Source organism: Balaenoptera ricei, chromosome 1 (assembly GCF_028023285.1).
Source record: "Balaenoptera ricei isolate mBalRic1 chromosome 1, mBalRic1.hap2, whole genome shotgun sequence".
Taxonomy (NCBI): domain Eukaryota; kingdom Metazoa; phylum Chordata; class Mammalia; order Artiodactyla; family Balaenopteridae; genus Balaenoptera; species Balaenoptera ricei.
Genome location: NC_082639.1, coordinates 163290494 through 163313971, shown reverse-complemented (window position 1 = coordinate 163313971; position 23478 = coordinate 163290494). Strand labels below are relative to the sequence as shown.

Sequence of the window (23478 nt, the reverse complement as noted above, 5' to 3'; positions counted from 1 at the left end):
GTGCTAGGCACTGGAAATACGGCAGTCAACATTGTTCTTGATAAGGGACAATATAAAAGACAAAAGCACTCATATTATAATCCATTCTGAACAGCCTACCTTTTCTTCCTGCAATAATCATCTACTCTTGTAGTGGCACCCATCATTTCTGTGATGATGGCTCTCACATTTCTGTTACCAGCTCAGACTCCGTGTTGCCAACTCAATGGACCACTGTGCAGAGCATAGTGGTTTAGAGTGTGGATCCAGCTCTGATTGTGCTCATATTCTAATTCCACTCCTTACTAAGTATTTGGCCTTAATTGTTATGTGCCTCAGCCCCCCTGTGTATTAAAGAGGGATAATGATAGTGCCTGCCTGACTTGCTTGTTCTGAAGACTAAAGCAGTAAGACCTCAATAAATGTTAACTGTTTTCACCAGTTGAATTTCGCAGATGAACTTCAAACTCACGGGGTCTGCAGTCAGATTTGCTCTGTTCATTGTTCACTCTAGTCACCCACTTTAGAAACCCAGGAGTCAGCTCTGTCTCTTTCCATTCCCCATCCCCACACATTCAATCCTCCCTCAGGTCCTGCAACAATTACCTCCTATTTCTGTGGTTCAGGACCTCATCATCTCTTCCTGGCCCTGCTGCTTGTTTCCTTGTTTCTTTCCCACCAGTTCAGTGTCAGAGGAATTGGATAATGTCACTTCACTTCATTAACATTCCAGCACAATTCCCAAACTGGTGGCCTGAAGGCCAACTCAACAGGCAGATGTTTCGGGTTGTCCAGCAATACTAAACAATAAAATTTAATTTTAATGTCATCATGTGGGGCATACACTCCCTAGGTCAGCCTCAGTCTCCTCTATTCATAAGGTTTTACATGCATTTACGTCACATGTTTGTTCTGGTGCCCAAGACATTTGGGTTTCTGACCTCTAACATGAAGGGTAATGGGCCCAATCCTTAATATACCAGCCTTTCAGATCTGCATCTCACCACTTACCAGATCTACCCCTCCTACCACTCATTCTCTCAGAGCTTATGCTCCTGACATTTCTAACCTCCCTGCCTTTGTTCACACCCTTTATTCTGCCAGACTTGTCCTCCCAACTCTGCTTGTTGAAACTGTAGTGTCTCAAGATCCTTCAAGATCTTTTTCAAATTTCTCTACCCCCATGAGGCCATTCCACATCCACCTAATTTGGCAGTCATCTGCCACTCAAGTTATTAGCTATTTTAATCACAGAGTATTTTGCTAAAACCTATGGAAATTCTCCTTATAAACCAGCAGATATACACCACACCTGCTGAACTCCATTATGATCCACAGGTTAAGAATCCCTTCTAATCAGATGCAATATCTATGTTTCTTACTTGAATCCTACAGAATGTTGGTGATCTTTTCCTTAAGCTACTTATAGTTTCTACCTTGATTTATAGCTTGTTTTTGTTCTCTCCCAACTGCCACCACTCCTTCACACCCCAGCCCACCCATGCTCACAGTTGTGCATCAGATATGCTCAGTGTTTAATTATTGAACTGAATTATTTATAAAGCCTGGATACCAGTCTGTGACCTGACTAAGCAGTTACTATTTTACAAAAATTGCATTGCTTATAAGATTGGAGAAAGTTATCATTTTATAATTATACAAGAGACAAACATACCTTTCTGGTAATGTTTGTTTGCCAGACTGTTTTCTGTGCTATAACTGCCCTTACACATTTATTTCTTTTGAATTATTTATGACAGCCATGTCTTAGTAATGCAAAAAATGTGTGCAAAGAATTGAGTAATTTAACTTTTATTTTAGATCCAAATAAGAATGTTGAAGTTGGCTAATGAAACATCCGGCCTTTTAAAAAATTTATTTATTTTCACATTCAGTGGCATTACATTCATTTGTTTCCATCAGGTCACTCTTACTGACCAGTTTTCTCTGTCATTGTTATTTGGTGTCTTAGTGGCTCTGATGCATTTTTTAAGATGCTCACAGGCCACATTCATGGTTGATCAGATCCTACCGCTCTCCCACTCATGCTAGACTTGGCTACACTTTGTAGGAAAACGTTAAAGAATCTTTCATGTTCAAGCCACACTGGGCTAGCTAATGGATTATCCTCACAACACTTTCACCTATACGATAGTTTGAAACATCTCCACCCTATAAGATTGCCAGTCTGGTTCCAAATAAGATATCCTTAAAGCCTTTTTTTACTGTGGTGGTCTTTCAAGTCAATGTTGGTTATATGCTTGGGGGAAAAAAACTAAATTATGTATTTAACGGTGAAACAATACTAAATTATTAAACCATACTAATTATTGAAGTAAGTTTTCCCATTCTCACCCACCTACCTATCCCCACGCAAGCCCATGCCGTGGTTCCTAGTTTATGGCCTTTGACTAGCCAGTTACCAGCAATGGCTGGACTGCCTCCCACTTCCTTAGAGAGGGTCTTCCCACTCCAGATTTTTAAGAAGGTGACTTCCCATGAGCTGAAAAACTGGTTACAGCCAAACAATTTGCAAATAAATTGATGTCATTGGTGTAACATTGTTACATGATAGGGTTTCCACATTTCAAATTTTACTCTATTTTTGAATATTCACACTTTCTATAGCATCCTATCTCACAAACTTGAGAGAGATGTTGGTTGTATATGTATTGAAAGGAATCAGAAACACCAAAGGGACACAGACATGACATCATAGTCTCAATAGAGTTGTGCTTTGAGTTTTTGTGGCAGTTAAGCTCTGGAAACTAACTGAATCATAAGAGTTGTATCTTCATACCCCAGTCCATGTTTTTAAAGTTAGGAAAGCAATGCATTAAACAATGTTGGAACACCTTGAGCAATGTTCTATTCCAAGCACCAGGTAAGGAGGGTGTGGTGAATGCTAAGATGAAAAACACAGTAGATCTGTGAACAACATAGATGAGTCAAAGTTTCATTATGACACAGAACAAAAAGAAATAATACCTTTCAAAAATTCTAGCTGAATGTTTCCCTTATGAAAGGCAGGGCAGAAGCAGCTTGGGGTGTTCATTCCTGATTCAAATCCATGGAAATAGCCATAGGAGAATGCAGTTGAGGTCATTAGATGTGGGAGTTCATTCGTGGAAGTTTAGGAAGCCAATAAACAACACCCTTCTCTTACCCTCCTGAGCTCCAGGCCATTTTTTAAAATACCTCCAGGAATCAGACAGATGGTGATTAAACTATCAACTTTATCACTGATGAAGCCAGAATGGAAAACGTAGTTTAGATATGTGGTCAAAATTGGACCTCCTACTACTTTCCCAAGAATTAAACATGCCCAAGTTAAAGGCATGGCCACTGCAAATCTGTAGGCTGATTCTGTGCATGCCCCATGGAGGGCAGGAGCCAAATGTCCAGAGAGAAACTAAGCTGCTCTGAATGAGGACAGGCCTGCACTGTGCCTGCTGCTGCTGCGGCTGCTGTATTTATTCCCTAGGGATGTCACTCTTTCTTCCATGGGAGGAGTAAGTGAGGGAGCGGGAGGTAGAAAGAAGATGGAAGTTACCCTTTTCAATATAATTCCTGCTGACAGTAAGGAAGGGAGGGAGGGAAATCTGTTTGAGCCCCACCACAGCAGAGCTTGGCAAGTGCATTCATAATTTTCATATGTAAAGTGCAACAGGTCACTTCATGGCCTGGAACCTTCTCTGAAGAGTGTAGGTGTGGCAGAAGTGTGCGTATAATTTGATAATAATAATAATAGCAAACGCTTGTTATTCTTTGTGGGGGACACTGTCCTAAGCAGATTATATGTGTTTATTTAATCACTGCAACAACCCTATGAGCATTATTATCATCCCTTCTTGACAGAGAGATTAAGGAACTGGTCTGCTACCGACACAAAAGGTTAAGGAACTTGCCCAGAGTCATGCTGGAGGAGGTTGTGAGAGCTAGAATTCGAGCCTGAGTCCTTGCTCCACCCTCTCAAGCAGATAATCACCCTGACAGGCTGGCCATTGCACTCAGGGTTGCCAGCCAGCCCAGCGGTGGCCCAGACCAGAGGAGAACAGTCTCTTTTCACCATTCTGAGATGTTTCTAGAGCTACATGGACAGGGAGGAGATGAGAACCAACGGGGCTGGGAGTATAGGTGTAACATTTCATTTTAAAAGCTAGGTAGCCTCCCGCCCTGGTTGTTCCGCCACTGTGGTGTCAGGAAAGTGTCACGGTGCTGCCCATGAAGGAATAACTGAAGGGGGCAACCCGGGAACCTCTGCTCCAAGCTACCAAGGAATGAATCAGGAGGAAGGGAACAGACAGAGGGCAAAGCATTTCTCTGGAACAAGAGGGGGATCCTTTGTTTTGAAAAATTTCAGAGCTTTTCTGTACTTCAAGGTCTCAAAGCAGACCCTGAATACGAAAAGAGTTTGTTAAATTATAATATACAAATGAAAACCCACTAAGTTCTATCCACTTGCCCCTTCTTCCCACAATTACATGACTTGGCTGCAAAGAAGAGTAGCATGAGATCTATACATTTGGTGGGTTTTTTTTTTTAGAAAAGATGTTCTCTCTCTCCGATTTCCTTAAGTATTTCATCTTTGCATGAATAAGAAGGGGGCAAATGGGTGCAATTCACATTGATGTTAATATCCTGGTACATACATGGGGCCAGGTGTTTATTGTGCAAGCCTGAAAGGCAGATACAGTCACTCAGGTCTGGCCCAACATTTTGTCAAAAGAGAGTAGATCCTTGGAGGGTTTGAAAAGGGGATCAAATGTAATGAACTGAAAGTGTCATGATCGCAGCTTCCTCGCTGCTCATTAAGAAGATGAGAGAAAACAGGAATGATAGGAGACGCTGTAGTAACAGTTTGGAATCATTTTCAACTCTTCTAAAGAAGCAGGATAAAACTAAAGTAGTCCAAAAAATAACTGAAATGTGTTTCCAATTTGTTTCATCCCCTTCCACTCTCAACCCCATTCTTTTAAAATTCCTCCCATTAACATTCTCTGGTCACTGTTTTATCTATTGATTTTCCTTTGACTAGCCAAGAAATCGATGTATGAATTCCTTACAGCCAAAAGTCAAAGATGCCAAAGGAATAATGGTACTTATAAAAGATGAAGCACTGATGGAAGGAAGGAAGGGAGGGAGGGAAGGAAGGGAGGGAAGGAGGGGAAAAGAAAAAGCAACACCCTCATTGATTCTACTGTCAACTGACAGAAAATGCACAACCTAGAAGTTGAGAAATATGTTTTGTCAGACGGACATAGTGAAGATTTAAGCCTGGGAGACAGGCTTTCAGATAGCTCTGAGAAGTAACAGAGGAGCCAGGATATATAGGAGTTTTGCAAAAACAAGCCAGGTAGTTGAACATCAAAAGATTTCTGCTAACTAAAGAAAAAACAAACATTTCAAGTTAATGAATTTAGCACCTTTCTATGTATGGGAAGATGCAAGAGTCTGGGTTCATCGAAATCATTCTTTTGATAGGCACCTTATCTAGGGCCAGTATCCTATTTTTCTCCATCCTGAAACCCCTCTGGGTGAATAGTCTGGGGTGATTGCAGACAAGAAATTGATTTGTGAGTTCCTTACAGCCAAAAGTCAAAGATGACAAGTGAAGAGTGGAACTTTGGAAAGTAACATCCTTTGTCTACTTATATGGCAGGCAACATTCTTCGTCCACACTATGAAGGAACACTGTGAGGTATCTACACAGCATTATTGGGCAAAAGAGCCAGGTCTGAAATCACAGGACATTATTCTGTGATCCTGCAAGTCACTTCCCCTTTGGGGAGCTCAGTTTCCTTAATTTTGAAATAAGGTTGAACTAGCTGTTGTCTAAGGATCTTACATTCTCCTTTTTTCAATTAGTCACGTTCCTTCTGGCAAGCATTTTTATTCCCACTTGGTAACAAAGAAAATAAGACATCAGGAAGTTAAGTGGTGTAGACCACCCACTGTGGAAGTGAAGGGGCCAGAGAGCACATTTCTGAGCAGGAGGCTGTCTTTGAGCTGCTGAGATTCAATTCTTTATTTTCCATCCCTAGTAACAAAAATTTCACCATGAGGGCAGAAACAAAATCAAGTTAGATCTCCTAGTGATTAAGTTTCCTGCAGTAACTCAGAATATAAATCAGCAGCTAATTGGATGCATGGGAGTTGCTCACAGTTGCAAGTTCTTTTGTCTTTGTCAAGAAAATTAAAGAAATACTTGTTCACATTTCTATAAAACCATGAAAACAACAAACCAGACATCCATAAATGATAGATTGAGCTGTGGTTAGGCTAATCTGAATTAATTATTCTGAGTTACAGCAAAGAACGATGCTAATGCCTCCCCTTATTCTGCTGACAAGAGCATCCATCAGATGCCTGCTTTGGCTTCTGCATCACCAGTAAAACCCACTAAACCAAGCCTGTCTCCCTTCATGCTGCCTCTCATGTCCTGAGTTTCAGAAGGGGTTTCTTTTTTTCTCTCACTACATTTCCTTTCATAACTCCCTTCCATTAATTTTGAGAAAATAAAGAAAAATATTCTTTTGGTATAATTACATTTCCCCTAATTCTTATTTTGCTTTGAAATGGAGACTGCTAATATAAATAGAAATTCCAGGGCAGAAAAAACGAGGACATGCCTATAAACAGTAGGACTTAACCCTCACCCAAGGGAACTTCTAGTTCCTCTTTATAAGTAATTCTTCCCAAAGATGAAATATTAAACTAATCTTTCAGCTTCCCTGCTCACTAGCTGTGTGTTTGGACAAGTCCCTTAATCTCTCCATACCTCAGTTTCCTTACCTGTGCAATGGGTTGTTGTGAGGTTTAAATGAACACAGACTTGTGAAGCATTTAGAACAGTGTCTGGTGCAGTGAGCACTATAGTGAACTAGTACTACCTCTGTTGCTATTTCTCCCTCAGCAGTAAGTTACAGTGTATCTGCTGGATTGTCTCAAACCCAAACACTTCAGAAAATTTTTGCTCTGGTTGAAAAATCTTCAAAACAAAAGCCAATTTCTTTTTTTTTTTCCATCTTCACTTGATACCAGCCTAAACCAAATATGTATATTTAGAAATGGTTTTGAGTCATTCTAGGATTGGGAGAATGATACAGAGAGGAAGTAAGATTCTCTTTACATCTCTAGAGGGCAAAGCTTGGCTTCTTCCATTGCCTTTCGATTCTAAAGCTGTAATGTAGTCAGTCACAGCAGAATGATGTCAGAGATTGCAGATAAAAGCTCACAAAAAGCGGCTTACACAACAGGGGGAAAGGAACACTAAATCTTTGTTTAGAGTATGGTCATTGGGAATATTTGTTGCTGGAGAAAATCTAAGTAGAGTGACCACTTGCATGTTGATGATGATAAATGGTACATAAGGGGAGCCCTGGGGATGATAAATGCTGAGAATGTTGATAAATATGTTTCCCTCTATCTGATCATACCTAAAGGGACAACCATCATTCATAATTATGGTGCCATTAAAATAAACATTTTTATTTTATTGCTTCCAGGTTTTCCATTAGCTTTTTTTTTTTAAACATTTTTATTGAAGTGTAATTGCTTTACAATGGTGTGTTAGTTTCTGCTTTATAACAAAGTGAATCAGTTATACATATACATATGTCCCCATATCTCTTCCCTCTTGCATCTCCCTCCCTCCCACGCTCCCTATCCCACCCCTCTAGGTGGTCACAAACCACCGAGCTGATCTCCCTGTGCTATGCGGCTGCTTCCCACTAGCTATCTATTTTACATTTGGTAGTGTATATATGTCCATGCCACTCTCTCACCCTGTCACATCTCACCCCTCCCCCTCCCCATATCCTCAAGTCCATTCTCTAGTAGGTCTGTGTCTTTATTCCCGTCTTGCCACTATTTCCATTAGCTTTTAAAGAATTGGTTCGTCAGATTTCCAGATTAAAATGTGTGATGGTATGCATTCCAACACAAGGTACATAACAGATTCAGCGACTGGAAGACAGAGAAACATGGAAAATGTTTCAGCAGCACCACTTGGCCTTAGGTTTTAATGGGCGAAATCTCTTCCCCAAATGCAGCCTTTCTGTATGCCTTTACACAGAGCCATTATTGCCTTCATGCATTCATTCCCCCTAAATGCTTCCTGCTTTGCTGCCTGGGCCACTTCCTGTTTCAACTGGAACCGTGTTGACTACCTAGTACTCCCTCTACAGTGTGACTTAGGATAGAAGAGCAGCAGTCAGCACACATTGAGTGCTGGTCACTGTGCTTACTGCACTAACTTGTCTGCTTACTGCACTCACAACCGTGTGATGTGGATGGTCTGGGGATAAGGAGGTGTCATTGCCCTCAAGCCAAAAACCAGCCTGCATGCTCGAGATGAGCAAGGTGCTTGTAACAAGGAGGAAGAGTGACACTGTGGCCACCTGCAGGATGTAAGGAAGCTGGTTTTAGGAAGGACTTGTTACGGGGTTCGGACCTTGTGCAAGGTTTTGTTGGGGAGGGTATAAGTAATCAAGGGCTTTGCTCAGGATTGGATGCTATCAGGAGCAGGGCAACTTTGTGATTGGGTGTTTTAATAAGTTATCTGGGAACTTCTCTGGTGGTCCAGTGGTTAAGAATCTGCCTTTCAATGTAGAGGACACGGGTTTGATCCCTGATCAGGGGAACTAAGATCCCACGTGCCGCAGGGCTACTGAGCCCACGCGCCACAACTAGAGAGAAGCCCGTGCGCCACATTGAAAGAGCCTGCGTGACGCAACTAAGACGCGATGCAGCCAAAAGTAAATGAATAAATAATTTTTTAAATGCAATGTGATTAAAATTTTAAAAAAAATAATAAGTCATCTGTAAGGGAGGGGGATGAAGCAAGGCTAAAGCTGTGATTGGTAAAGAAGCAGCAGTGGCCCATATTAGCCAGGATGGGGGGTCTTTGGTCATTTCTGTGGCTTGGACAATGCTCATGTTTTGTCTGTGTTCACACACAATTACAGAGAGGTCTTTTTTTTTTTTTGTCTCAATTTCATCCTGGACAGTCAACAGAGTGGCCTTGTCTGATGCTAGTGTTCTGTGAAAGAGTTCATGTTTAACAGGAGATCACCAGGGCGTAGCTTGAATGCCAGGTCAGTTCTTAGAAATATCAAGGCCAAGCTGACAGTCCTGTGCCAGCTTCCGGGCGTCAAGGGCTATTTCTCATTCTCAGTGGTGTTAAGAAGTTGAAGAGCTAGGCCAAAGTTATACAGCTCATGAGTTGAAGAGGCATAATATTAATACAACTCAATCTGGTCCCTAAGCCCAAACACTTACAAACGATTTGCTCTCATTTGGCTTTTATGAAACATCTGTTTTCATCTTCCTGGATTTCCCAGGAGAATCCAGCTAAGCTTCCTGGCATATTCTGTGGAATGAATTGGATTGAGTCTTGAGAGTAACACTGACTTCAGTAAGAATCCAAGTCTAATGTGACCTAAACACAATCTATTTCAATGACAATCTCTTACCCTCCTCCTTCTGTGTCTTTGTCAGAAATCAGATTGTGTTCAAGTATTCATGTGTATGGTTAGAAACCCCCTTATTTGGTGATCTCCTGCCTTTTAGCTCCAGCCACTCAGTTTGATAGAAGTGTCTTGAGGTTAATAAAGTGAACCCCCTTTTAAATAAAGTATTCTTTTAGTATGGTAGAAAGTGCTGAGGAAACTTCTCTCAAGGGCGTAGGGGTACAGACAGCCTAAGGCAGGTGAAGCAGTGAAAAAAATACTAAGGAGACAAAACACACAGAGTTCAGAGATAAGCTCTGCTACATATTTGCAGTTACCTTGGGCAAGATGAGTGACCATGGCCTCAGTGCTCTTAACTCTAAAATGGGAATTAGAACACCTACCTTAAAACGTGTACTGTTAACATAATAAACCTTAACATATAACTTTATGGTTTCTGTCTGTATCCCCTGCTACGCTCCATGCTCTGAGCCCCCAAGGGCGGGTACCAGGTCTGACTTGTTCCCTCCTGCAGCCTCAGAACCCGGCATGGGACCGTTCCGGCACCAGCTCAACCTAACCACAAACAGTCTCTGAGGAATGAATTTTATGCCCTCACACTTGACTGAGTGTGTGGAATCTGTTGGTAGTTAAAGTAAAATCTTTCGTAGGTAAAGAATTCTGCCATATCTGTTCCTGATTCAAACAAAGGATGTAGTAGAAGCATCCTCAGCAGGCAGAGAAGAAACGTGGACCTTGGTATAGCTGAAGCTAACACTGTTTGAGCCAGGCACTGAGCTAACTCTTTTACATACATGTTTTCATCTATTCTTTGTAGCAGTTCTATGATGTATACCCATTTACAGATAAAGGAAGCGAAGAGGTTAAGTACCTTGCCCTTGGTGGAGTTAGTCTGTCTTCAGAGCCTGTTCTGGGAGATGACTTCCTGTGTCTTGTTAGGTCACTTGGAGAGGTCTCTCTCTCTCTCTCTCCCCTGTTCCTCTGCAGGGGAAAGCTGTCAGAGCTGCTACCCTGGCACCCTTCTAGATTTCAAATTTCACATTAACACTTACCCAGATTATTCACGCCATACCATATTGCAGAGTGGTTGCTTTCTTCCTAGGTATGGGGAGCTTGCACTAGTGTAGTGAGTACTTCACTTAATATTATTCTGTGTATTAGGAAAGAGTCAGTAGAGAATGACAGGGGGCAGGGGCTTTGTTCCCCAATGACAGCAGAGATGATGTAACCCCCATGTGGAGACTAGGGGACAGCTGTTCCCAAGGAAAGAGGTACACAGGAGAGCACCGTATTCTTGTCCAGCCTTTGAACAGAAGACTCCAAACATACTTGTTTGCCGTGTGTTGCAAGTAACCTGAAATCTCTAAAGGTCTGATATGGAAAAACAAAGGATACCAAAGAGATCCAAACATACTAAAAGCCAATCATGGCCACCGAGTTCAACTTTTGGTCACAAAAATCAAACGATTCCCTGGATTTGTACTTTCATGGCATTCTGCCTCTGGCTCTACTGGGCTTGGATAGAGCTGTGGATAAGGTAGTTTCCACTCAAAAGACTGTGTCAGGTTCTGTACCCCATTGTTGGTGGGTGCAGGAAACATGGTTAGAGGACAGTTGGCTCATTGACCAATATAAGAACTGTCATTGATGCCATCACTGAGCACCGCGCTTGTGGAAGTATTCCAGGTGGATCTCTGGGGCCAGCACGGCCACAGGTTTTATGTGTCCATGTCCAGGTTTGCTGCTCCAGGGCCCTTGGCACCAGAAGAGAGGTTCTTGTTAGATTCAGGTGCTCAGGATCAGAGGCCCTCAGGCTGACCTAGAACCAGGGCTTCTGGGTTGAGAAGGAAGCTTGTTTTCATCTCTGACCACCATAAATTCATCTTGAAGGCCAGGTATTCATTTGGTAAACATTTTCCAAGCAAGCACTATAACCCAGCACTGGAAATAAAAATATGAACTTGATGCCTTCAGAGACTGTAGAGTCACTTAGGGGAAACAGACACACAAAATTTTTAAAACTATAATACTGCGTAAAAATGTGCCACATCAGAAATATGTGCAAGTATGGTACCAGACAAAGCAGGAAACATGGCCAGAAAAGGCTTCACAGAATTAACAGCAGTAGACCCATGGGTTGCTTACTAGCCATGTGCTAAGGTCAGTATAGCATAAGGGACCAAGCACACAGGCTTTGAAGTTAGACCAAAGCTCAAATCTTAGCTGTGTGATTTACCATTCAGCAAATAACCATCCAAACCTCAGTTTCCTTCTATGTAAAGTGGAAGGAATAAATACCATTATACCTACTATCGAGATGAAAGGCACAGTGCAGCAGTTTCCTAGGGCTTCTAAACCACAAACTTGGTGGCTTAAAAGAGCAGGACTTTTTCTCTCACAGGTCTCGGAAGGTGCTAATGGAGACTATTTCCTGTCCCCCTAGCCTCTGGTAGTGGCCAGCAATCCTTGGCACATTGGCTTGCTGATGCATCATTCCAGTGCCTGTCTTCATATGTTCATCTCCCCTGTGTGTATGTGACACAGTGTCCAAATTTTCCTTTTCTTATAAGGATGCCAGTCATATTAGATTTAGGACCTACCATAATTCAGTATGATTTCATCTTGATTGCATCTGCAAAACCCATATTTCCTAATAAGGTAACATTCACAGGTTCTGTGTAGAAATGACTGGGATGAGGGGACACTATTCAACACAGTACACACAACAAGTGAGCCCTCAGTCAATACTAGCTATTAAAATTAAGATTATTATTAAATTCTAACAACAAAACTTGTAGATAGATATTATCCTCATCGAACAATAAACTAGAATTTAAGGGTTAAGTAATTTACCCAAGGCTAGTCAACAAGTAAGCTGCAGAACCAAGATGCAAATCTGCCTCATCTGACTTTAAAACCTGGGAGGGTCGCCAGCCACATTCAGGCAGGAGCCAGAAGGAGCTGATCTTGACACACAAACAGAAGTCTCTGGTCAGTATTCAGAGGCAGGTTGGGCAGGGAGAAGGGAAGGCATGGCGGGCAGGAAATTGATGTCCCAAAGCCATAGATGGCAAGGCTGGAAGACCCCTGTAGACTTTATAAGCCCAACCCCTTCATTGTTCAGAAAAGGAAAAAAAGGACTCAGAATTGGATAACTTGCCCAAGACCCTGTAATCTGGCCTCAGGTCATTGTTGTTTGTCCGTTTTTTCCTGAGGATGGCCCCAGGCCAGGCCAGCCCCCTGGACCTGCGTTAACCTTGCCTGTGTCTGGCAGGCAAGGAAATATGTCAGGGAGGGACAGCTGCTTACTTATGTGGGAACCTGAGTCTCAGCTCCGCTGACCCCACTCCCACCACCGGACAAAGAGCCTATTTATAAGGCTAAACTGATACAAAGTTGCAAACCCTGAAATGATCAAGGCTTCCTTGGAGAAGATAATGTGGCAGCATTGACTCAATCTGGGAAAAGGCACAGAAGTGAGAAGGTCAAGGGCAGAGCCTACTATTCCTGAGATTCTATCAGCAGAGACTGTGCAAACAGCAAGGTGGGCCCCATCTCAACCTGGAATGTGATTAGCAATTATTAGCAGTTATGCTAAACAGTTTTTGAAAATCCCTGAGATTAGAAAACACATAAGTATGTGTAAGTCTCTCCCCTTCCCACTGTTAAGGCCTGGGTATTGAAGGCCTTGCCCCCAACTCCCTCATCCTATCTCCACAGCCAGGCAAAGGAACCTTTCCAGTTCATAGCCTGTCCACACCCCCTCTGCCTCATTACCTCCCTCCCCATGTCCTTCTGCATAAATGCCAAACTGCTTATCCCAGCACAAAGGCCTCTGGGAATCTGACACACATGTCCCACCAGTTTTACCCCCTGCCATCAAATTATAGTATTTACCCACTCACACACACATACACATTCTCTCTTATCTCCCTCAGCTTCAGCGGCACAACTCGGATTCTATCCCACCGACCTCAGTGCCTTTGCACATACCTGATATGCCCTCCCCACTCTAGTTCCTCCCACTTTCTTAACCTTTCTTAACTGTCCTTAATGTTTGTGTCCATTCAATTCTAGAAATCTGTACTAAAGCAATCTTTGTACAGGCGCACAGAGATGTATGTACAAGGGTGCTCATTCCTTTATATTTTGTATTAGAGGAAAAATGACAAGTCCATCAGTAGGTTAAATAACTTGTGTCCATCTATTCTGTGGTCACTGTGGAGCTGCTAAAATGATGCCAGCCAGGTATAGATGAATGTGGAAAGCTCTCCATGATGCACTGTGTTAGGGAGTCCTAATAGGAAAGGAGAGATAGGCCCCTACACAGTTGGTGACCTCTCCTATAATCCTGAAAAGAGTATTGAGTAGGGGGGTGGAGGAAAGGAATGAAGTTAAACACCTTTCAAGGTGTCCCTGACAAACCCCTCACTGGGTGTTCAGATCATGAGGCATGGGTATTTATGCTGTTAAGACCAAAATTTCACTTTTTCACTTTCATTGACTAAATCAGATATCATCTATAATTTTTCAAAGTGATAATGGACTTGAAGCCAGTGCTGCTACGTTCCTGGGTGTATTTGATCAAGGGTAAGAAAACCTGCATCAGATTCTGAATCTACCCCTGACTAGAGCTCTCACTCGGGGAGATGTATTTTTGCTTAGCTGTGTAAGATTTACTTTCGTCATCTGTGCATCGAGGGAGGTGGACAAAATAATCTCTATGATACCTTTGTTGCAAAATTCTATTGGTCTCTTACTCTTGAGGCTTGTGCAATGTTAATAAGAATAATAATTGCTAATATATTTTAAGTGGTTACAATGTGATAGGCACTATTCTAAGCCCATAAAGTATATTAACCGTGTTATGCATCATAGCAATTGTATGAAATAAATACTATTGTCTCCTTTTTATGGAAGAAGAAAATGATGCCCAGAGATTAAGTATCTTAAAAGTCACACAGAGCTTCCCTGGTGGCGCAGTGGTTAAGAATCCACCTGCCGATGCAGGGGACACGGGTTCAAGCCCTAGTCCGGGAAGATCCCACATGCCACAGAGCAACTAAGCCCATGCACCACAACTACTGAGCCTGTGCTCTAGAGCCCATGTTCCATAACAAGAGAAGCCACCACAATGAGAAGCCCGCACACCACAACAAAGAGTAGCCCCCGCTCGCCACAACTAGAGAAAGCCTGCACGCAGCAACAAAGACCCAATGCAGCCAAAAATAAATTTATAAAAAAAAAAAAAGTCACACAAAGTCACACAGCTAGAAATTTGTAGAGTTGGAACCTAATTCCAGGCAATCCGATTCCAGAATCCATGATCTAAACCATTCTGTTGTGCTGCAACTAAAAGTCAATCTTTATATTGCTGCATGATTTGAGGATTCATACCAAAAAATTTAATGTTGAAGAAAACAATCTGAAGAGCTGATATAAAAAGTGTAGGTGAATATGGAAAAATTATCTATAAGAGCTCAAATGCAAAACTCCAGCAAAAGTTTTCCTTAAATATTTAAGCATTTTGGGCTTCCCTGGTGGTGCAGTGGTTGAGAATCCGCCTGCCAATGCAGGGGACACGGGTTCGAGCCCTAGTGTGGGAAGATCCCACATGCCGCGGAGCAGCTGGGCCCGTGAGCCACAACTACTGAGCCTGCGCGTTCGGAGCCTGTGAGCCACAACTACTGAGCCTGCGCGTCTGGAGCCTGTGCTCCACAACAAGAGAGGCTGTGATAGTGAGAGGCCTGCGCACCGCGATGAAGAATGGCTCCCCCTCGCCGCAACTAGAGAAAGCCCTCGCACAGAAACGAAGACCCAAAACAGCCAAAAATAAATAAATAAATAAATAAATTTATTAAAAAAAAAAAAAATTTAAGCATTTTAATGACGCATCATTTCTGTATACCATAATGTGACTGTATCTACATACTTACAGATACAGTGTATATATATAGTTGTTACAGTATAACAATTGCAAGAAAAAAATATCGCTATTACTATTATTGCAGTCTTTTCTCTGAGAATACTACATTTTTTTCTCTGAGAGTAACACCATCACGTGTACACGGCATTGATGCTTTCGATTTTAATTTCACAGATGAAAGAACTTGGTGTCATCTTCTACAACTGCAGCTGCCTGGTCCTAGATTTACAAAGGATATTCGCTTTATATAGTTCACTAAAATTCAAGAGCAGAGTACCTCAGACCTGGTCCAAGAGGCTCTATGGGGTCTATGACAATGAAAAGAAATTGCAGCTTCAGTTGAATGAAACCAAATCTCAAGCATTTGTGTCGGTGAGTTTTGCCCTCTTCTCTTCCTCCTCCTCCCCTCCTCCCTCCTTCCTCCAAAGGCCCTTTATTAAGTTGGAATGTTCAAGTGTGATCTTGTGTTGGGCAAAAATGAATTTGACAGATTAGTTCTGACACATCCCTTGAAGAGTTAAAATATATCCATTCTTATACTCAATCATATGCTGTCCCTAGTTATAATAATAATACATGTGAATAATCATTCCTAGTTTCAGATACTTTGCATTATCTGATTTGATCCCCCCAGTCACCCCTTAAGGTAGACCCAGGATTATGACTGTGTTACAAATGAAGATATTGAAGTTTATCTACTAGCACAAAGACCATCAGATGGCAGATGCCAAGAGAAACACAAGTGCCCAGGTCTTCTGATACCAGATGCTATTTTTGATGCCTTTCATCAATGATTTTCAGACTTGATCTTAACAGTAGAACCCTCTGATGAAACAAATCTGAGGGAACCCCAGTGTGTAAAACAGACAAAAGCAGAACTATTGTATTTGATTGGGGCTGGAGGGCAAGAGGCCCATCCAAAAGGGCAGGGCACAGTTTCCAGGCCTCTGATTACACTTGAAAACCACCACCCCCTGCCCACACACCACAGCTATCCCCACAGTGTTGCTGAGAGTGGGCAACGTAAATATCTGGACCTACAGTCGTGGTCCTCAAACTTTAAAGTATCTAAGAACCAGACGGGGAACCTGTTTAAAATGCAAACTTACAGTCCCCCCATCCTCACCAGGATCTGATCCACTGGGCCTGGGTGAGACCTTAGAATTTTGATTTGAACCAGGCTTCTGAACTGATCCTGATGCTCTGGTAAACTTCTCTAAACCATGCTCCCAATTTAATATGGCTGTTTCTCCACTGTCAAGCAGTGCTTCTATGCCAACAACTTTTATGTCACTGAAGAGCTTTTCATGGAAAAGTGAATAGTAGGCTTTTTGTCTATTAAAATGAAAGCACATTTTGAAAATTTAGAAATCTAGCAGTAGAGAGAAAATTGAAGTTGCTTGTCTTAAACAAATTCACGTAAGTGTGAATAATATAAAATAGACTATGAAAGATTTTCGTCAAGTAGAACTAAAAAAAAAAACCCTTTTTTTGGTATGTGTGGAGGTCAATAATGCAGTAGCGTGTAACATATCATATAGGGCATTTTACTAATAAAATGCATATATTCAATTTTATTTGCTCTCAAGACAACCCTATAAGACAAGAAAACCAGATATCATTCTCAATTTGTAGATTAGTTGCAATAAGAAATTTGCCAAGGAACCACTAATCCAGATGGTAACATGACACCCCAGGAGTCCAGTAGAACAGATTGAAGCAGCAAGAAATAGATGAATTATAAGCAAATTTCAGATATTTGCTGGATTTTGAATTTACAGTTTGAATCTTAGAGATGAGTGAATGTCATTGTTGCATAAATTTAAATTCTGACCCTTAAAAAAGTGGGGGAGTCCTCCTTTGTTGATCCCAAAGTTAACATATCTACTTCAGAGAGAGGGCCCAGGCCTTTAATAAAATCTATGAAAATGCAAGGGCTTTGCTGTATTCCAGGGCAAATTTATAAACTGATTTTTATTAAATGGTTTGCCACAAAATAAGTTGAGCTTTTTTAACAGTCCTTCAGGTATAGTCTTTTAAACCATGCAGCACCTTTATTTTCTATTTTTATTTATTTTATTATTTTAAATTATTTTATTTTCCATTTCTTATTAATATCTCAAGCCTACCTTTGAATTTCAGTTCAACAGATATTAATTGAACACCATTTTTACAGAGGTATAAAATCTTACAGGTATAAGATAAATAAAAGTCAGTATTCCCAATATTGGAATTGGTATCATTTACTTAGAGCTCCTTGATCTCGCCTCTGTTATAGCATTTATCACATTTTTGTAACTATTTATTTATTATCTCTCCCACTATTTTATCAGGCTCTGAAGGTCATATACTGTACTCTCTTCATTATTGTTATTCCCAGTACCTCCCTCAAGCCTCCCTAAAGCAGCAATAAATGTTGGATTTGTTCTACTAGTAGTAATATCAATAAGAAGTTCCAGGATACATACGGTTTTCTGAGTATATGTGCCAAACAAATGCCAAGACAAATTTATTTAAGTTCAAAATATTTGTTGTAAAATATCTTAAAATAGTATATTATATTTTTATAAGCTGACCATCCCAAGACTAAATTAACACACAAAATATATATATTTGAAGGTCTTAAGAATTATCATTACCAAAATTAGATTTTAGGTGATAATAACTTAGCATGGTTAAATATAAATTTTAAGTTATGGTATAGATATGAATTATTTCTAATTTTCTCATGGAACACAAAGAGGCACTTGGTTAGATTTAAGTATGTGATCTCTAATAACTTGGGGCCAGATCATTCTAATTTTCTTACATTCCCATTGAAATCAGAAGATAGGAACAATAGGCTGAGTTTTTGTCCTATCTTGTGGAGTTCTTTTTAGAGCTCTTGAGATTATGCATTTGATTTCCAAGATAAAGACTAGTTAGTTCAAGGTCTGTTTTTATTGATCTTGGTGCTAGACAGATTTTATTTCTTGTTGTTTATTGTTTAGTTCATTCATCCATCAATCATGTAAACTGAGATTTATTTAGTGAGTGAGGGCAGACATTGACTAGAACTTGGTGCTACTCTGAAAAATATAATTAAATACCCCTTTATAATCTCTGCTATATATTTTAATTACATTTTAATAGATTTATTGATATATAACTTACTACCATAAAATTCGTCCTTTTAAAGTGTAAAACTCAGTGGGTTTTAGTATAGTCACAGAGTTTTACAATCATCTCTACCTTCTAATTTTAGAATATTTTCATCACCACAAAGGAAAAAGCCATACCCATTAGTAGTCACTCTCCATTTTCCCCTTCTCTCAGACCCTATAAACCACTAATCTACTTTCTGTCTCTAAGGATTTGCCTTTTTCTAGACACTTCATATACATGAAGTAATACAATATGCAGTCTTTTGTAACTGACTTCTTTCACTTAGTATAATGTTTTCAAAGTGCCTGACTCAGTACTTTTTCCTTTTTATGGCCAAATAATATTCCACTGTATGGATATATCACATTTTGTTTATCTGTCCATCAGTTGATGGACATTTGAGTGTTTTTGCCTTTTGGCTATTGTGAATAGTGCTCCTATGAACCTTCATGTACAAATTTTTATTTGAATACCCGTTTTCAGTTCTTTTGGGTTTATGCTTAGGAGTGAAATTGCTGGGTACTGAGGTAACTCTATGTTAAACATTCTGAGGCATTGACAAACTTTTCCAAATTGGCTGCACCATTTTACAATTCCACCCGCAATAAATGAGGGTTTCAGTTTCTCCACATCTTTGCCAACACCTGCTATTTTCTGTTTTATTTTAGCCTTCCTAGTGGGTGGGAAATTTGTCTTATGATTTTGATTTGCATATTTTAATGCAGTTACTGGCCATTTGTATATCTTAATACACTTACTGGCCATTTGTATATCTTTTTAGAGAACTGTCTATCAAATCCTCTGCCCATTTTTCAATTAGATTACTTGTTTTTTTTGTTATTGAGTTGTAAGAGTTCTTTATACATTCTAGATACAAGAATGTACTTGATTTGCAAATATTTTCTCCCATTCTGTGGGTTGTGTTTTCATGTTTAATTACATTTTAACATATATATTCTGGGAATGGAGTATGGATTTTTTTTAAAAACCAGGAAACTGTTATGAAATAAATCAAAACCCTACTAAAGCAAGTATTTAATGAATATGCAAAACAAGGTACATGCAAATATAAGGCATTTATAGATGTAAGAAAGAAACATAGATTACTTATAATCAAGATGCCTCAAGAGCACTTGATTGGTAAAAGATCATCACAGAGCTGAAATAAAGAAAAGGATCTGTATTTTCCTTCTCCTTATATTTTGCCATGGAATAAAGGAGTACACAGTGCAAGGCTCAGAAAATTAATTCAAGAATGATAAAAAGGGAACTTAACAGCCTTCTCTGTAATTAAACAATCAGAACTAGTTAATTTCTTCTGCCACATCAGAGGACACAGTCAAGTACTACCATGACCCCAGGGGCAGAGGTACTCATACAAATAGTCATGCATTTCCTTAATAAACACATGAAGCACCTGCCATGCTCTAGGCATTGGGTTAGGCAATGGGAACATAGGAAACAAAAAGGTATGTACAAATAAAGGTCTATTCACACATGGATGGAAATACCTAGAATGAAGCAACTCCAACTAGGAGTAGAGGTTGGGGGTCATACAAGCCTCCAACACTTACTAATTTAAGAAGCACTTTCACATTCATTCCACAAATATTTATTGAACATATAATATGTGCTAAGTATGGCATGGCACAAGGTGCTGGAGACATACAACCAAGCAGCTCACAAGCTGGTGGAGAATCACACAGACAAATGAATGCAGTACAATGTAGCATGTGCTGGAATGACGCTGCACAAAGCAGGAATCTTATGTTGATCACTGATGTATGCCAACTGCCTAGACTAGAGCTAGGTGCATGGCAGGTACTTAGTAATATTTGATGAATGAATGAAAGCAAGTGCAGAAGAGGAGCAGACCCAGCCAGGAGTAGGCCATTCTCTTATTTAAGCCTCAAGGCAAACCAGTGTGAAAGATTTGTTACTGTTCTTATCTCATTGGAAACAGAGGCTCAGGAAGTGTAAGGGACATGCCCAGCATGCTATAGGTTATAAATGCTGGAACCTGGCACATCACCAGCATATAAATGCTCTATCACCAAAGGCACAGTATCCAAACTTATTAGAAAATAGCAAATGTAAAGAGACCAGCAACTCTGTGTCTAAATTTGTTCCTCCCTGAAACCAAACTCCAGTTTTGGGAACATGCAAGGAAGTTCAGGAAATTCCTAACTGAAGCAAAAACATGGGCATTTGGACACATTTCAGAGTTGACCTAGGCTCCTGTCTAGAGCTAAGATCCTTAGCTTCTCCATGTTAAACCTAAAGAATGTTTAAAGACCCAATAGGCTGAGGAAATTAATTAATTTGAATATTTAATTTATTAATGGAGATAGAAAAATGAGTAAAATGCAATTCCTAAAATCAAGGTATATCAGTCCAAACAAGGACATGAGACAAGTGTGAGTAATTATAAGTTTGAATACGCTAAACAATGTAACAAATAAATCATATTATGGGAGGACAGAAAAGGAGAAGTAGCCTCTAGGTGACAATATAAAAATGTTTCATGAGGAGATAGTATATGAGCTAGAACTTAGAGAATGTATAGGACTCTGATAGGCAAAGATAGGAAAACACATCAGCCGGAGGGGCTGGCAGGAGCAAATACACAGAGGCAGACAAGATGAGAGCATAACCATGGGCTGACGATTATTTTAATTTGGGGCACGGAAGGCATGGTAGCCAGTAAATGAAGGAGGCAGAGAAACGGGAGGGCCAGGACTCAGAGGATACATGGATCCTTCCCTCCCAATGAGATCAGACTGGATTCCAAGAAACCAGGAGTCCTGCGAGTGACACATGTTTGTTTGTTTGTCTTTTAAGCATCGAGGAGACAAGGAAATGAGTTCAGAAGACATATAAAAGCCCCAGCAAACAGCACCAGTGCCTGAATGAGGGAAACAGCAATCTGGAGTAAGAGGGAGGGACAACATGAGAGACACTGCAGAAGCCCAAGCCATCTATCTTGGTGACAGATGGGGTATCTGCATATGTGTGTGCTGGGGAAGAAGTGTAGGATGAGCATTGGTTTTTGTTTGTTTGTTTGTTTGTTTATTTATTTTTTATTGTTTTGTTTTGGGTTTTTTTGTTGTGGTTTATTTCTCTCTTTTAGCATTAGTTTTTTTTTTTTTTAATACTTAGAAGCTCATCCTCATTCCAGAAGGAAAGTAATTTAAATCAAAAACTCCTTCTGATACTCACCTGCCAAGACAACATTCTGAGTAGGGGCGCCTGGTGGGTGTGGCTCTTCAAGAGGCTCCTTTCTCAGCCCCACACTCCTCCTCAGTTGGGCATCCAGTCCGAGAGCTTCATCTTCCCTCTCTCTAAGCTGGGATAGAGATTCCCACCAGTACTGTGTGGGGAGTTGTTCCCAAACATTTGTCAGGGACCCTGACCACCATTATTGGCAGAACATTTGATGAAGGACCCAGTACTGCCATTCCAGGCAGTTCCAGAAACTGTTTATTTGGGCTTTGGTACTAAGCACCCGTTGCAATTTTTGTGTTCCTTCACTTGGTTTCTTGCTTGTCAGAGTAATGCAGGAACTACAGAAATGCTCCTTTCAGTCTTGTCCAGTGGAAAACCAATGAGAAAACCAAAATACATCTTTCCCGTTCTATAGCAACTTTTTCTAAAAACATCATACTTCTGTAAGATGGAAACCACTTTGAGCAACATAAGAAAAATAACTCAAGTATAATGTGCCTCTTTTTTCATTTTTCTTAAGTCCCTGTCTCTCCTTATGGACTTGGCATCTTAATAAGTCACTTGGTTTTTCCTCTAGAATTACTGATGACCCTTTCTCAACAATCAACACTCCTCTTCCTCACTCGATGAAAGATTTGGGGGAAAAAAAAAAAAAAACACAAGATTTTTAGACCATGTGTCTTGAACATCTTCATGGCCACATTACCTTTCAAGTGAAATAACTTCTAGCATAAATGGCTTGCTTTATGCATATATATACTATATATGGTAATGTCTGAGAAAATTAACTATGTATGACAAGGATGTATACCAGAGTCACATTAAGTTTAGACTTAGAGCACTCTTATAAAAATAAGAGGTGTGTGTATTGAAAACAAGAATTCCCTCCCAAAACTGACTTAAAGGACAGATTTGAGACCCATCCCCCACACACCTTGATTTCTACTTGCCTCAACTTTGATAGAACTGAAAATGTATTTGTCTTAGTCTCATAAAGAACTGGAAAGTAGGTTTGCAAAAATTGGTTAAAAGCCAAGATTCATTTTTAAAAAATTTTAAATAACAACAAAAAAGAGAAATCCCCAGATTGCAAAAATTAATACTCTAAAAGTTTGGTTTTTGTGTCTTCACAGAATTCTCCCAAACTGTTTTGCCCTAAAAACAGAAGCTTTGACATAGACGCCATCTACAGTGTAATAGATGATGCCAAGCAATACGTGTACATCGCAGTCATGGACTACCTGCCTATCTCCAGCACAAGCACCAAAAGGTCAGTGAGTGTGCAATCTCAGCTTAGATCCTGGGCTCCAGGGCCAGACACTAAACTGGAGACCACAGGAGAAAACACCCTGGACACTGAGATGCTATCAGGTCACATTAGGTTGCACACCATTCACATCTTCTCAGTGTACATTTGCAGCTCACCCATGGTGCATCTCCTCTCTCAGTCCACTTTAAGGACTCAGGGTCTCATCCCACAGAACCACCTCAGTAGTTTACATTATAAGCATGAGAGCAACTTTAGAATAAAGATTGGGTTGTTTTCAACTTGAAAATTATTTGGAAAAATAAATAAATAAAAAAATTTTAATTATTTGAAAAAAATTTTTTGAAATTTATCAGTTGAGAGGTACCTGAAGGACATACTGAAACTGAGTAGGTCTGGCAAGATTTTCCTTAAAGGAGGTATCACTTTGTTGTATTCATGTAGGTCTTCATTAAATGCTAAAT

General features: G+C 40.3%; 1 protein-coding gene across 1 annotated transcript in view; it reads left to right on the top strand.

Annotated features, from left to right (window-relative positions):
* The window catches only part of PLD5 (phospholipase D family member 5), a 473589-nt gene that overhangs the window by 426055 nt on the left and 24056 nt on the right, over window positions 1-23478 (top strand). Inside the window, exons 6-7 of the mRNA XM_059905181.1 lie at window positions 15553-15750; window positions 22881-23017. Coding sequence (XP_059761164.1) covers window positions 15553-15750; window positions 22881-23017 — 335 coding nt within the window. The remainder of the gene's footprint in view (window positions 1-15552; window positions 15751-22880; window positions 23018-23478) is intronic.